This window comes from Tamandua tetradactyla, chromosome 16 (genome assembly GCF_023851605.1).
Source record: "Tamandua tetradactyla isolate mTamTet1 chromosome 16, mTamTet1.pri, whole genome shotgun sequence".
NCBI classification, from domain to species: Eukaryota; Metazoa; Chordata; class Mammalia; order Pilosa; family Myrmecophagidae; genus Tamandua; species Tamandua tetradactyla.
The window spans coordinates 9,871,735-9,888,286 of NC_135342.1; the positions used below are offsets into that span (position 1 = coordinate 9,871,735).

The 16,552-nt window shown below is 40.9% G+C and overlaps 1 protein-coding gene across 2 annotated transcripts; it reads left to right on the forward strand.

The window, feature by feature from the left end:
- The first annotated feature begins 1,501 nt into the window (after window positions 1-1,501).
- On the forward strand, window positions 1,502-15,757 carry ZNF175 (zinc finger protein 175). Of its 2 annotated transcripts, XM_077130898.1 has the most exons (7): window positions 1,502-1,797; window positions 2,609-2,675; window positions 2,921-3,291; window positions 3,551-3,881; window positions 7,123-7,249; window positions 7,504-7,599; window positions 13,286-15,757. In XM_077130898.1, exons 4-7 carry the CDS (start codon window positions 3,822-3,824, stop codon window positions 14,878-14,880), a joined length of 1,878 nt encoding a protein of 625 aa, XP_076987013.1. In that variant the 5' UTR covers window positions 1,502-1,797; window positions 2,609-2,675; window positions 2,921-3,291; window positions 3,551-3,821; the 3' UTR covers window positions 14,881-15,757. The 2 variants fall into 2 exon arrangements, with proteins under 2 accessions (XP_076987013.1, XP_076987014.1); XM_077130899.1 differs by lacking the exons at window positions 1,502-1,797; window positions 2,609-2,675; window positions 2,921-3,291; ... (1 more) ...; window positions 7,123-7,249; window positions 7,504-7,599 and adding an exon at window positions 10,792-12,645.
- Window positions 15,758-16,552: the final 795 nt, after the last annotated feature.

Consider the following 16,552-nt stretch of genomic DNA (forward strand, 5'->3'; position numbering starts at 1 on the left):
ACTCTGGACACATAAAGCTTAGGTGAGCTTCCGTGATTGATAATACACATTGATGAACCAGAACATTGATGCATTCTGACCTCACGTGGAAAGAAGACAGAGGCTTGCATTTCAGACTCTCCCAGACCTTGCCCCCTATGTGTCTGTTCTTTTGCTTTCTGATTTACATCTTTTTTTTGCTATGATAAAACTATAATCATAAGTGTAGTGCTTTCCTGGGTCTGTGAGTCATTGTAGTGAATTATTGAACCTGAGGGGGATGGTGGAAGTCCCCAAATTTGTGGCTACCTGGTCAGAACGGTGGGTGCCTGGCCCCCAAACTTGGTTTCTAAAGTGCAATCTTGTAGAAGATTGCCCATACTTTATCGAATCTTGCCTACCTCCTGGTAGTTAGAGTTACATTATAGTTTCATATAGTCTGAAGTTATTGAACATATTACATTTGGTGTCTGAGTGGAGTTCACTAGAATGACCCTGACTCACTGAAATATGTGGGTTGGGAAAAGGAAGTATGAGAGAGTCAGAGATGAGGAAACTGATTCCTGGTTGGCTCTGGGTCATCCTTGGTAGAAACTACACCTGTGTTGTGGTCACTTACTAAAGACAAAAGTTACCAATGGAATTTAGAAATGGCAGTAGACCCAATCCCCAAGGACTTGGCTCACTGGGTACATAAAGAAATGCAGAATAATAAGAAACATATAAAATATTCATTGACATGGGAGCCTTATGTTCTATGATTCCAAAACTTGTTGGTGAAGTCTTAACAAGAGGGTTACATTGGGAGGATATGCAAATGCAGTGGTTGATGGGATTAAAGTGAAAGATCAGATGACAATTGGTATGTTCAGACAGGTTTTATGTGAAGTGCTTGTGTCTCCTTTACCTGAATGATTTATGGGATTGGATATTATGTCTGACTAGGGAACATTTTCCCTACCTAGTATTGCAAAACATAAGCCTGTTATTACAGTCCTAACAGATGTATTTCTCATGAACACTTTGAGGCACAAAATGCCAGGAAGGCCTGTTCTGTCCGTCAACAAGAAAGACAGAAATGCGGGTGGATACGGGGCATATTTTGGGCTAACTGGCATTGTTCTGAGTAATCGGGTTTTCTCTTTAATTGACTGTATTTTCTTCATTCTCCTCCCTTTAAATAAAATGCCCCAAGAGTCCTAAATTCTCTCTTAGGTTGTCTCTTATTGATAGCTTCATCAATGGATGCATGCTGGTCTAGGGATCAATTGTGCAAGGATCAGGAAGATAAAATTTCTCAAAAAGATAAAATTTTCAAAAGCACTATTAGAGACTGTGAATTCTTTAGTTCAGAAAAAAGAAAGCCTTTAAATAAATGTGAAAATATAGAAAAAAAGGTATTTTTCAGAATTTGCAATGAGAGTTTCTCCTAGAACGAATGAAATACTCATATTTAATGGCTCTCCTACCAATGTGGGACAGCCCCAAGGCTTCGCTCTGGGACCGGATACTCCTCCCTGGGCTGTACGGAATGGAAGTTGTGCAAAATGGCATCCCCTATTGACTAGCTCTAATTGGGCGCGGCCATGACGTTCGCCTGATAAAGATGCTGGAGAAAATTGATAACGGAGCTGGAGAAATTCCGTAACGCGCGCCATGATAACTATGGGCACAATGAAGCTTCAAAAGTGCTACAGAGCATGCGCAAACCAAAGAGCTCCTGCTAGAAATATGACGCAAATGGAAATGGCCCAGAACGACTGTTTCACTGCAGTTGCCGGCGGTTTCTAATTCATGTGGCGCTTGAGGGACTCTGAGGTGATTAGGGGTCCTGTGGGGTCATTGATGGGAGGTGGGCTGGAGGTGAGTGATAGCGTTATGTAGGGCGAGTGCTGAGGGGTCTGTGGGGTGAGTGAATGGGGCATCTGTGGGGTGAGTGAAGGGGATATGTGGGTGAGTGATGGGGATATGTGGGTGACTGATGGGGGTCTGTGGGGCGAGTAATGGGAGGTGTGTAGGTGAGAGAAGGAGCATCTGTGGGGTGAGCGGTGAAATGATTTTTGTAATGAAAGTTGGATGACCAGGTCATTAATTTCAACTTGCCCTTGTGCCTTGTATATATGTGCATCGCTACTTTTGTAATTAATAGATTCCAAGTATACTTTATATCAGTTTTAATTTGCTGGACCACGGGGCTGCTCCTTTGAGGACAGAGAATGTGCATCTTAGAGGGCCTTAGTGGATGGTACTGGAGGACATCTGGAGGAGTGATTCCCTGCTTGGAGGGCTGGAGGGGGCAATGACTGATGGGGAGGAGGGAGCTTCAGGAATTGGAGGATGGTGCCGATAACCCCTCCTGGGTGGAGGTGGGGAGGGGGGACACAGATTGGTGACATAGGGGTCGGTAGCTTGGGGTGCTGAGGTTAGCCATCATTGTGAGCATATGGGAGCCAGTTGATTGGAAGCCTGGGGGTTGGTGATGTGGTTTGTGAAGATGACTGCATTGTCTTTGCATTGGTTATTGGCTTCTCTCTGGGTCTCTGTGAGACACGGTCAGGGTAGGTGATTGGCAGTTGAGCAGAACAATGATGGGTTTCCTGTGAGGTGTGTTGTTTGGACCCTTGTGCAGGGGGTTGTTTGAGATCCTGTGACCAGCGTGGGACTCTGTGGAATGCAGTTGCTGGTCCTCAGGATGGGTGAGTAGCTACTTTCAGCACCGAAGCCGTGTCAGTGTTTGGGGAGCATTTTGGGATCCTCTGGCAGTCCTGTAGTCCAGCCCTTGGGGTTTCCTGGAGGTCAGTGCTGTCAATGCCTAGATTTGGGTCTGGGGGGCAATGCATTATGGGAGGGCCAGTAAGTAGGAGATTTGGGGCAGACCTGCATGTTTTCTGGATCAAGGTGGGGGATGGGTTTGGTGAGTTTAAATTTTTTTCTTTGTCAGAAGAGGCTGGGCTGTGTGTGGTGTCATGATGCACAGGGAAATGTCCAGGAGCTCCGAGTCAGCACACTGGACAGAGCCGCCTGCAACTTCAACTCTCTGGAGGCAAGAGGAAATGGAAACAGCGTTTCTGGAAACTGACAACATAGGAGGCTGTGTAGGGTAGTTTAGGGTGCAGTTTAGAAGGAGTCAGACAGGGAACAGAATCCTTACTCTGCCATTTGCAAACTGAGGGACCTTCAGCCAAACTGTTACAGTACACAGCGTTAGTTTCCTCATCCAAAGGAAAAGAAAACTTCTCATCTCTCTATGACAGGTAGATTGTTACAACTTGGAACCAGATGCCTAAGCTAAATTCCCACGGAGACGGGGAGGTAAGGATGCTACGTGTCACAGGGGTGCTCCTGGGTCCTTGAGAAAAGCACTCTTGAGTTATAAAGCTTAAAAGACTTCTTTAGCTTTGTACAAGATTTACAGACATCTCCAAGGGGCAGAGAAAGGAGTTAAGATTTCAGGTTTTCTGAAAAGTGAGCTAAGAAAAGGGAAGGGGGAGGGGATGTCATTTCCCCTTTTTTGGTACCAGGGAAAGTCAATATCTTTTTTCCCCTTTAATTTGTGCTTATCTTTATACAGCACAGTGACCTTCACCTAAGGGTCCCAGGAAATTCGTGTGGTGTGAATGTTGAATGACTCTTCACAGGGTCATTGCCCTTCCAGGGCCTCTTGGCATCTCTGCACAGCCCCTGGGTTGCATCATTGAAGAGGCCACTTAGGTTCTTTCCCAGCCTACCTGCCTCTCCCCAGCAACTCTGATGGGAGCCTCGAGACTCCCACCCAGCTTCAACTTCCGGGCAGAAGTTGAGCTGTCAGCAGGAGGAGCCAAGAGTTGAAGCCTGGAGGAGACATGCCTGCTAATGGGATTTTGCCCCAGGGGCCCCAGTTCCTGGGTCCCAAAGAGCACGAGGTGAGCAGGAGCAGACGCAGGGACAGTGCTCCAAGACTTGAAACAGCAGATTTTGGATTCCCTGCCCCCGAGATGATCTTGATCTTGGATAGTTGATCATGCATGGCCGATGTACCCACACCTAGAGTTCTATCTGTTACAAAGGAAACCATGAACTGGCTGAGGAAGGAGAGAGGTTGGGGTGGGGGTAAGGTGGTCCTGGGACAAAGGAAGAGGAAAAGGACAGTGCTGACTGCACTATGGCATAATAGCCCTGAACTGGAAACTATCCACATACCCATCAACAATCAAATGGGCAAATGCATGATGGTATTTTATGCATTGGAATATTATATGTTGCTTCCTATTGAAACGGAGCTCGAAGGATATTAAGGAATGATGAGAAAGAAAGAAAGGAAAAAAGAAAGAAAGACATAGATGGGCTCAGGGCGTCTGAAGCTTAACTGTATATCAGACATCAGACAACTTTATTCTTATCCAGATCCTGCTTAAATACTGCAGGGTGACAAAAGGCATGCGTGCATTTCTTGAAAGAACAGAGAGCTTATTTTTCAGTGCTCTCTTCCTTCCTATTTAACATAACCATTTGGGGTAAACATTCTCTTCCTCCCAGACTGCTCTACATAACAGTCTCCATGGTTTACTGCCGCCATCCTGAGGCCAGCTGCTCCCAACAAATTCTGCAGGTCTTGTTTTAACCCTTGGCTCCTACAATTATACAACAAAGAAAACTAACGCCTTTAATTTCCTATGCAAATATGTGGATGAATCATGTTAAACAACATTAAATGAAAGAAGACATAGTACCTGATTCTTATTTGTATAAATTTCAAGAACAAGAGAAAGAGAACTATAATGTTTGGGCTGGGGACAGAGCATTCTTAAGTCGTAAATCTATGAAAAAGGCATAGATTTGCTTAGAAAAGCCAGGATAGTGGGTTCCAGGATATGAGGAGTGGAGGGGATTATGATTGAAAAGGGCACAGCAGAGCAGGGGGCAGTTCTTGGGGGGTGTCAGTATTCTCTTGATCTGGGTGGTGGATTAAACTGTATTTGTGTTTCATGTATTTTCTGTCCGTATTTTTCATTCCATAAAAGATTTGAAAGGCAGAATGAAATATTTGTCCAGATCTCACTCCAATCCCCCAGATCCCCTCCAGAGGCCCCGAGGGACCAGTGTATTTTTGAACATTTCACAGACAATCTGCCCTTATAGATCATCAAGGGTATGGGTGTGTGGAGGGGCTGTGCTTTGCTTTTCTCTGTTAGCAGTGAATCTTGGTGATAATCTAATGTAAGTACAACCAGCTACCTCTTTTCTTTTTAAATAAAGGCTGCATATTATTCCATTATATTTGTATGTCAAATCGTAACCCACCAATCCTTCAATGATTTTGACAGTTAAGTTTCTAGTCGAGATCAGTGCAACACTAAATATACTCGTACAAAAGAGGGCATGGTAAAAATACAGAGCATACTGTGCAAATCTCATACAATATAAAGAAGAAGTGGGGCCAATCTGAAGATAAATTTCCACAAATGGAATTTCTAGGGCCAAGAATTTGTACACTTTAATTTTGGATGGGTGTGACAGAATTGCTTTCCTTTGGATTGTTTTAGTTGCATAGGAGGGTTTCCCTCACCTGCCCAAAATAGCAGGTCCTTTTCCTGTTGATTGTTGCCAGTCTGGTAAGTGAAAACATAGCATCTCATTGCAGATTTAATCTGCATTTCTCTTAGCAACTGAGGTTGAGATAGGAATTGTGTTTGTGAAGCATCTGTATTCTTTTAATTTTTTTGAGTTGTCCATTCATTTTCTTTGCCTGTTTTTCTATTAGGTTGTTAGTATTTTTAAGGATTTTTGCCCTTTGATTCTCCTTTATGTTCCAAATATGTATTTTTTCATTTTGTTTTCAAGTTCTGTAGGTTGTTTTTCAACGCTTTTTGTTTTCTTTACATAGTTGAGCTCATTGAGCTTTTGTTCTGAGTTTTTATGTCATCTGAGAAAGTTCTTTGCCATTCCTCAGTTATGTTTTTAAAAAATATCCTTCTAATATATTTTCTTTTATGGCTTTTTAGATTTTTTACTTTTATGTCTTTGATTCGTTTGGAATTTATTTTCATATAGAACTTTAGGTAGGGACCCGATTTCATTTTCACTAAGATACCTACTCAGTAATCTTCACACCATATATTGGTAACCTGTTTTCCACTTCATATTTTTTTTTGGGGGGGGGTGTCAAGAATATACCATATATGCAATATTATGTAAATCGAGTAGATGCATTGTCTGGTTATTTCTCGTTGTTTGGTGTTAAGAGGGAGTGACAGGTTCAGTTCTCCCTTTTAGATTGACCCATCAGCCTTTCGCCAGTATTTTTCTAGAAGCCATTGATGATCATTTAAAAGTACTGATATTCTATTTTCAGACTGCCTTTGGTACCTGCAGTACTTTCCATCATCAACTCTTTAGTTTATCCTACAATTGGTCCTTATAGGAAAGACCATCTTTTATCAATGTCATTCTGATCAACTGTTTTTCCTATACTTAATGGCAGTCCATTAGTTACAGTAAAAAAACCCATGCTTGTTAAGTGACCAGCCCCTCACTCATCTTAGATCTGTCATGACCACCACCTCCCGGCACATCGCACAGAGGAATCAGCTGTTCCCTGCATTTTCCTATTTTCCCACCTTTTCTCCTGCTCCTTTCTGGAAGTGGTTTCTCTCTTGCATCCTGCATCACATTCTCATTCCAATTTATGCTTTACTAACTTTCAGGAGCATCAATAACCTTCCTCTCCCAAGCAGACTTTGCTTTTCTCTAATTCGGGCCCCAGTATGCTGTGCAGGTATTTCTACCATGCCCTCTTTTGAACCTTTCAGTTAGATTTGCATATTTATTTGCTTCCCAAGTCTCCGAGTTGCTGGAAACGTGCTAGCTTACCCAGCGCAATGCTTGGTATGTAGTTGCTTAATAAAGGTAATGGGCCATTCCTAAGTTTGATGGAAGACTTAGAAGGAACTTATTTCAAATTCTCATCTCTGAAACAAAGAATGACTAGATGAATGTACTATGCAATGAATGGCAGGCAATTTCTGTAAGCTTTTTTGAATCCCCCCAAATATAGTGTGAAACATGTATTTAGTGGGAATCATTCCAACCAGGTAAAAAATCATTAAGAACAGATCGCTCTGTGTAACTTCCCCATCTACCATGAGTTGGGATTTGTTGTTACAGGGATTGGTGTCATTCAAGGATGTGACTGTGCATTTGAGCAGGGATGAGTGGCAGCATCTGGACCCTGCCCAGAGATGCCTGTACCGGGACGTGATGCTGGAGACCTACTGCCACCTCCTCTCAGTGGGTGAGCACAGCTGAGCTGGGAATCTCGGCTGGGTCCAAGGAGGTTTCCTTCCTCACTTGTGGGATGCAGTCGTACATCTGAAGCTTGTAGTGGTTTTGTCCTTGAATTATCCCAGATTGTTCATTCCATTTGGGCACCTTTGCCCAGTGAAAGATGGTGACTTCTCTGATGTACAAATGAAAAGCTTCACTGAATGGCCTCTAGGAGCTACCCGAGAAGGTATAGCCAGATCTGGAATCCTTTCTCATGAACAGGGTGTCACATTCCCAGCCCAGAGGTGATCTTCAAGTTGGAAGAAGGGAAGGAGCCATGGATGGTGGAGGTTGAACCCCCACATCAGAGCTGTCCAGGTGAGTGGCTCTTCCTGGGCAGATGGGAGATGCAGGAGTCAAGCTTGGCTACATTGGGAAAAGCCAGTGCCTTTGAAATTATCTTAAGAAAATTGTTCTGTAAGGTAATGGAAGTTATGAACTGCTTAAGGAGATTTGACATTGGCCGCTCAGCTATCTAAATGCCATCTCCACTTAGGGCCACTTACCATATCATCCGCCTTCTTCTTTGCTCAGTGCTTTGGCCGAAGAATTGCCTGCTTTATCTCTACTCCAAGTAGTATACCAGTTAGCCTCATCATTTCTTTGGCCTAAGGTTTTTACTCTGCCTACTGCTCCATGGTCTCTGAATCTTTCCTTAGATGTATTCATGCAACTACCTTCTTCCAAAATCACTGCATGCCACACTCTTGGTCCAGCTGGTTCCTTTTCATTTTCTGTACTTCTCACTTTGGAATGCCTTAATCTGTCATTGACAGCCAGCCTCATAGAGTGTTCTGTCTATACTACTTCCGTCCTTACTCCCTACCACCTCCCCTACTCCCCAAGTCACTCCCCCTCCTGTCGGCTTTGTGGTCACCATGCCTTTGCTTTGGGGATTTTTTTTTTTATTGTCTTTGACGTTATCCAGTCAGTCTTCGGGCATTTCCTCCCACTGCAGCTTGAGTGAACCACACTGAGGGATACTCTGCCTAGTGAATTTATTTCTATTACTTTTTGCAGCTTGCATAATGAGAGTTAAACTGATTGTAGCTTTCAGTTCAGGGCAGTCTGGCATCCTCACTCTGGATAAGGCGTCTCTCCCACATGTGAAACTTCTTGGTTTACTTCCTTTATCCTCCTGCCCCACACCCATTTCCCTCCTCACCATGACATCTCTTCTCCCAAGGCTTTGCTATTTTCCATGTGCCTGTCTCATGTAAACTCAAATGAACGTTTTTGTGTTTGTATTTTCAATATCATATATAAATTACTCTTTTAAAAAGTTTTCATTTTGTACTTAGCTCTGTCCTTGTAGAATATTAATATTCTCTCCAGCTGCTGTGTTGTATTCCAGGGTTTGAACATGCTTCATTTATGTGTCCATTCTCTCAGGGAGGAGGAGGGTTGGTTACTTAAGATACCTCCTACTCCCAATTACTATCACTAATACTGAAACACATTACTTATAAATGTCCCTTAGGGGTCAGTATGAGAACTTCCCCGAGGCAGGTCCTGGGACCTGGGATTGTCTGATCATGGGTATAAGTATTCTTAATTTGACTAAGTAAACCATATTGCTTTTCAGATGGGCTGCGCCATTTACACTCCCATCTGCCGTGCACAAGGATTCATGTTTTCACATCTTTGCTTGCCAACACTTGGCATTGTACACATTTCTCCCTTTTGGCCCATCTGATGGCTGAAAGGACTGTTTCCTTGTTTTAATTTCATTTTTCTAATAACTAAATAGTTTGAGCATCTCATCATATCTGTAATCTGATTGGGTTTTCCATCTCTGAGTTGTTTGTTTACATTATTTTGTCACTTTCTGCCATGAATTTTCTGCTTTTTTCCTGTTGATTTGCCACTAAATTCATTGCTTTCCTTTTCCCCTTTAATTGTGGTGCTCCTAGCTTGGGGTCTTACTCCTGCCCTCTGGTCTTCCCATCCTATAGGATATGCCTTAAAGAGCCAACCCATGCTGAACACTTAGCGCTTATATTCTGATGATTCCTATATCAACAACTCAAGGCCCTGTGTTTAAACTGTATTCTGCTACCTTATTTAACTTCATGGAGGACAATTCTCAGGATCGGACTCAATTCCTTTGTTTTTGAGAAATCGGAAGAAGTTATCATTGCCCAAATCAGTAATTCCTCTTACCTTACAAATTTGGTCAGATTCTTTGCTTCCTTTGGCTCTTCCCTCTCATCCTCAAATTTCATTTATCACTTTTCACTTCCTACTATTCTTTTCTTATTCTAATGTATAATATAGATGCCCTTTATTCTTTTTTGTTGTTGTTGTTGTTTTTTAATTGTTTTCTTATTTTCTAGAAATTTCTATATATTACAATTTGTTAATGGTTTATAAATATATATCTATTTTTTTCACAATCACACAGTCATATTGTGAAAGCTATATCATTATTCAGTCATCATCAAGAAACATGGCTACTGGAACATAGCTCTACATTTTCAGGCAGTTCCCTCCAGCCTCTCCACTACATCTTGAATAACAAAATGATATCTGCTTAATGTGTAAGAATAACCTCCAGGATAACCTCTCGACTCTGTTTGGAATCTCTCAGCCATTGACACTTTGTCTCATTTTACTCTTCCCTTTTTGGTTGAGAAGGTTTTCTCAATCCCTTGATGCTGAGTCTCAGCTCATTCTGGGATTTCTATCCCACATTGCCAGGAAGGTCCACAACCCTGGGAGTCATGTCCCATGTAGACAGGGGGAGGGTGGTGAGTGTGCTTCCTGTGTTGGCTGGAGACAGAGGCCACATCTGAGCAACAAAAGAGGCTCTCTTGGGAGTGACTCTTAGGCCTAATTTTAAGTAGGCTTGACCTATCCTTTGTGGGGTTAAGTTTCATATGAACAAACCCCAAGACTTGGAGCTCAGCCTATAGCTTTGGTTGTCCACACTGCTTGTGAGAATATCAGGAATTCAACTTGGGGAAGTTGAATTTCTCCCCGTTCTCACCATTCCCCAAAGGGGACTTTGCAAATACTTTTCCACTCACTGATCAAATCACTCTGGGATTCATTGGGGCTAGATGCCCTTTATTCTTAATCTCAGTGGTATTACCCCAGTCCAGGTCTCTCTTTTCCATCCTGCTTGGATTATTTTGTTCCTAATAAGTTTTGTGGAGTCCACTTTTTTATGACTTTATCCTAGATGCTATTGACAGATTTCATTACCACAAATTAATAAATCAACAGATTTTTTATGAACATAGGCAGTCATTTCCGATTATGTGGGATATAATAACTCTTCTCAGTGACACTGTCATCACGACCCCATATTTCCAATTTAAAACTGTACCTTAATTGTTCTTATAATGCATACTTTACATTATTATTTCTTTTAATGTGTATTATATAGGCTATAGGATGGTCCTTTCTTTACCCAGGCTGTCGATTATTTTATGCTCTGCCTACCTACTCTTCATGATATGAATGATAAGCATGAGGAAACCATTTAGAATAGGTAAGTTATGGAAAAGATAAAGATAGGAAGAAGAAGATATTTTATTTTCATTTAGAAGGGTCTTTTAAATATCTGCTGAGATAAATTCAAAGGAGCAGGTATTATAGTTGGTGGAGAGGATAAGTGCATGAGATATTTAAAGCCTTTGTGCATTAATCATTTAATGGAATTTATGGCTTAATTAATCTATTTAATAGAAGGCTATTTAAAAAATAAGAATCAGGGTGCAAGGGTAGTTCAGTGAGAGAATTCTCGCCTGCAATGTAGGTGACCTGGGTTCAGTTTCCAGCCCATGCACTTCCCAAAAACAAACAAACAAGCAAACAAAAGGAAGAAAGAACAAACAAACAAAAATTCAGCAAATGATGCTGCAGCAATGGGATACTTACATGGAAAAAGAATGAAATGTGACCCCGCCGTGCAGCATACAAAAAAAGGAAAGTATCAAAATGGGGGACACAGAGTGTGACTATTTTTGAAGTTCAGGAAAATGGTATCATTGTAGAGGTGGTTGAGGTTGGGAGTTAATTTTAAGGACACAGGACTCTTCATTGCTCCAGGCAGCAATTTTGACTTGGGACATGGGAGTAGATGGAGCATCTATTGAAATGAGGGTAGAAGACGTGAGTATATACTTGGACTTGATTTAATAAACTAGACTTCTTTTGAGGCAATGTTGTTGATTTGTATGGAGAATTATGGGTAAGATTTTCAGCACAAGTCTGGATGTTTTACATTGAGTGTTAATTGCAGTTATTTAAGAATCGTTAGATTCAGGAAAAGTTTTGTAAGCTAAATGAATTGAAAATTTTAAAATGTTCTAGACTTTGCCTAGGGACTCCATGTTAGTAAGATCCCTTAGAATAAATGAAAGCCAAGGGTTTGGACCATATATAAAGTTCTATATAGTAGAATGAAAGACGAATGAAGTTTTTGGATAAAACAATGTCCGAGAATACAATTTATCAAACTGACTTGAAAAGAAAAGAACTTAGATGTGAGTGATGTCATGTTCAGTGTTTAAATCTCTGGTTAAATGAAATAATGGTCTGATTTAGTCAGCCTAACATTTTTATTGAACTCATGCACTGAACTATATCTCATGCACTGCTATATCTCATGCACTGAACTATAAATTGGATGACCACTGACTCCAGTCTTTGGCCAAAAATGTTATGTTTTATAGTGCAAAGCTGAAATCTCTTCTTTTTTTAAAATTTATTAATTAAAAAAATTAACAACTAACAAACAAAAATATTAACATATCATTCCGTTCTGCATATACAATCAACAATTCTAAATCTCTTAATAAAGAAAGCAAAATCCTGTAGTTCAAATATTCTCGAGTAATTTCTCTTCAGTAAAACAGTTCTCCAAACAGGTCAGCAGGGACTCTTGCTTCTTAGACTCATTCAGTTTCTTAAGTTTCTCCCAAGTCATTGCTCCACTTTCCCAATGACATTGAGATTGCCTCCAGAGCCTTCTAATAAGCAGAGAAAAGGAGGAGGGCATTGAGAAGCTGTGCCAGCCATCCTGCCTCCTTGGCCCAGAAGTGGTGCACAGCATTTATACACACATTTATAGATTTATACATACATTCCACTGGCAAAAATAGTCTTGTGGCCACATTTCATTGTCAAGGAAATTGGGATAGTTATGTGACTTGGCAGCCATGTGACTGGCCACAATTCTGCTTCTATGGAAGAAGGATAAAACAGATACTAGGAATACTAGCTTATCCAGTCTTTTTTTTACATCTTTCTTGGTGTATACATATATTCCCAGGTTCAAAGAAAAAAACTGCAGCTTCATGAAGAGTTGGAGATTTGGACATAGACATGCTTTCACTGCTTGGCCATTACCGGATGGTTTGTGAAGCTTTAATAGTTTTCGAAAGGACTGGTAGGGCTGATGAATTTGGCATTGTTTCTAACAAGTGAGAAGAAGCAGAAAGATTCATGAGGATTTAGAGCTGAAAGATAATGAACTCCTATACTCTTAGCTACCCTCCTTCAAGCCTTAACTATCCACAGATGTTGCCCTGTAACGTCTTTGTGCATGTAATCTTCTTGTCTTCCTACTAGATCTGGTATCTAGACTGCTTAATAAGTGGAGCCATGTTGCTTGTGTTCAAATTTAATCTTCCCCATGGAGTCTCAAATTGATCTTGGGCAATGACTTAACTAACCATTCTGTGCTTCATTTTCTTCATCTGTAAAACAAACTAATAATTGAAGCCACTGACGGGATAGTTGTGAGGTTTAGAGGACTTTATGTGTACATTGCATAAAACATTGCCTGCACAGCCTAAGTGCTATATAGATAAGTTCTTGGTATATACTAAGGGCTGTGTGTTTCTTTTCATTGTCACCAGCATTGCCCCCTGTATTACTTGACTCAGTCATTTCCCTGTGTTCATTCTCAGTCAGCTCAATTTTCATACAATTTCTCCTCTATCTCCTATTAACTGTTTATGTTGTATGTTTTATCTTCTGTTTCTGCTTTTAGAAGGGGAGTTTGGGTTTGAAACCCCAGAAGAGGAAATTTCAGAAAAAGCTTCACTTTTCAATGATATGGTGGGTGAAGTCCCAACAGATGGTTTGTGGTGTTCCTTTTTAGAAGAACTGTGGCAAAATGCTGTCCAAAGGAAGAGAGATCAGGAAAATCAAAATCAACCGTCACATGATGGTGCTTTCTACAGCAAGAAAACATTGAATACAGAGAGGGATTGTGAAAGTGAGGATACTGGGCAAGTCCTTTATGTGAGGGGCTGCCATAATTCTTCACAAAAAAACCCTCAAAAATGTGTCTCATTTGCAAAAAGTTTGACTCATAGCCTGGAAATAAATAGTCAAAATAAAGACAGTGCCACAAAACACCTTGAAAAGGTTATTAAATCTGGTCAGCATTTCACCCATAGCGCTTCCAATACTAACCACAGGAGTTCTCGTGCAGGAGAGAACTTTTATGAAGATGCTCAATCCAGAAAAGTTCCCAGCCACAAATGGGTACTCAGGCAACATAGGGTTCATAATGGGGAGAAACCTGATAAATGTACTAAATGTGGAAAGGTCTTCACCCAGAAATCACCTTTCATCACCCAACAGAAAATTCATAGTGTAGAAAACGTCAATGATTGCAGCAAATGTAGAAGAACCTTTACTCCAAAGTCACAACTCAGTGTATATCTGACGGTTCAAACAGGTGAAATTCCTTATATATGTACTGAATGTGGGAAAGTCTTCATTCAGAAGTCAGAATTTATTACACACAAGAAAACTCACAATAGAAAGAAGCCCTATAAATGCCATGAATGTGGAAAGACCTTTGCCCAGATGCTATCTCTTTTCAGGCATAAGAAAACTCACAGTGCAGAAAAACTGTATGAATGCAGCGAATGTGGGAAAGGCTTCACCCAGAACTCAGACCTCAGTACACATCAGAAAATTCATACTGGAGAGAGACAGTATGTGTGTATCGAATGTGGGAAAGCCTTCACCCAGAAGTCAACGCTCAGCCTGCACCAGAAAATCCATTCAGGAGAGAAGTCCTATGTGTGTATTGAATGTGGCCATGCCTTCATCCAGAAGGCACATTTGATTGCACATCAAAGAATTCACACTGGAGAGAAACCTTATCAATGCAACAACTGTGGGAAATCTTTCATTTCCAAATCTCAACTTGGTATGCATCATCGAATTCATACAGGGGAGAAGCCTTATGAATGTAGTGACTGTGGAAAAGCCTTCAATCAAAAGTCACACCTCAATATACATCAGAAAATTCATACCGGAGAGAGACACTATGAGTGCAGTGACTGTGGAAAAGCCTTCAACCAGAAATCAATTCTCAGCATGCATCAGAGAACTCACAGTGGAGAGAAGCCGTTCAAATGCAGTGACTGTGGGAAAGCCTTCATTTCTAAGTCACAACTCAGAGAGCATCAGCGAATTCACACAGGAGAGAAACCCCATGTATGCAGTAAATGTGGGAAGGCCTTCGCCAACAGGTCAAATTTCAATAGACATCAAATAACGCATACTGGAGGGAGACCTGTATCTATACAGAATGGGAGAAGGTCTTCATCCAGAAATCAGAGTTGACAATACGTCAGAGAAACCATACTGGGGAGGAGCATTATGAATGCTTTGACTGTGGGCAGTCCTTCAATAAGAAACCACAATTTAACATTTATTAGTGAATTCATATTTTGAGGGACCCTCTGTATGTTCTGAGTGCAGAAAGGCCTTTACCCACAGGTCAAATTTTAATGAACTCCAAACAACTCATGCTGATGATAAATCTTGTAACTATGGTGAGTCCGAGAACAGATTCATTCAGTAATCTCAATATACATCAGAGTAGTCATACATGAAGTAAACTCTGTGTTTCTTGAAAAAGGAGAAAATCTCATGACATTCAGATCTAATAGTACATTATAGAATTTGTGCTGCAGAAAAAAAAAAAACTAGGAATACATTTCATATGTAACCAGATCACAAAGTCACACATAATGCATGTGAGGAAAATTGCTTAGGAAAGAAAATTTAAGAGTTCAGCAATGAAGGGAATTCTCCATGTTTGTACTAGCCTCATTAAGGATTATAGAATTCATCCAGGGAAGAAACCCTGTGGAATACATTGGGAAAATCTTTTCTCAAGAAAGCATTACAAGACAGATTGTTTCCAGATTATTTAAAGGAAAGTCTGTTGGAAATTATATTAATGTTAATTCTGTTTATTGTGGAATATTAAAAATGTTTAAGTGCCAAGTAATGGAATGATAGGAGGTACATATAATATTTATATAAGATTTTAAAAATACAATGTACTGTGCTTATCCAACATGTTCCCTACGGAGTATTTCTATCCTGAGGTTTCACAGTCAATAATTAGTAATTTCATTATGGATATAGACTCATGAATGTACACTTTTAGGTAAATGCATAAATGTGGTTCTATAATACATATCCTTTTTCACATTGTAGTTTTTCTTTTCCTTCAGGATTTGCTTAAGTCTTCCTGTTCTAGTTTGCTAGCTGTTGGAATGCAACACACCAGAGACGGATTGGCTTTTAATAAAAGGGGATTTATTTTGTTAGTTCTTCAGAGGAAAGGCAGCTAACTTCCCACTGAGGTTCTTTCTTACGTGGGAAGGCACAGGGTGATCTCTGCTGGCCTTCTCTTCAGGCCTCTGGGTTCCAGCAACTTACCCTGGGGTGATTCCTTTCTGCATCTCCAAAGGCCTGGGCTGAGCTGTGAGTGCTGAGGTGAGGTATGCTGAGCTGCTTGGGCTGTGCTACGTTGAGTCTCTCATTTAAGCACCAGCCAATTAAGTCAAATGTCATTCATTGCAGCAGGCGCCTCCTAGCCGACTGCAGATGTAATGAGCAACAGATGAGGTTCACATACCATTGGCTCATGTCCGCAACAACCAAACTAGGTGCCTCAGCTTGCCAAGTTGACAACTGAATCTAACTACCACACTTCCCTCCCCTTATCTTTCCACTTCCACTGTCTCTGACCAGTCTCTCCATAGATCACCAATGCTAACCATAAAGTATAAATACTTTCCTATTTTTATACAGATTCCTAATGATATATACCAGGAGTCTGCAAACTATGGCTTGAAGGCCAAATCTGGCCTGCCACCTGTCTTTTAGAATAAAGCTTTATTGGGACACAGCCATATTCATTTATTTACATATTATCATGGCTGCTTTGGCACTACAGTGGCAGAATTTAGAACTTGTGGCAGAGACCACATGTTCTGTA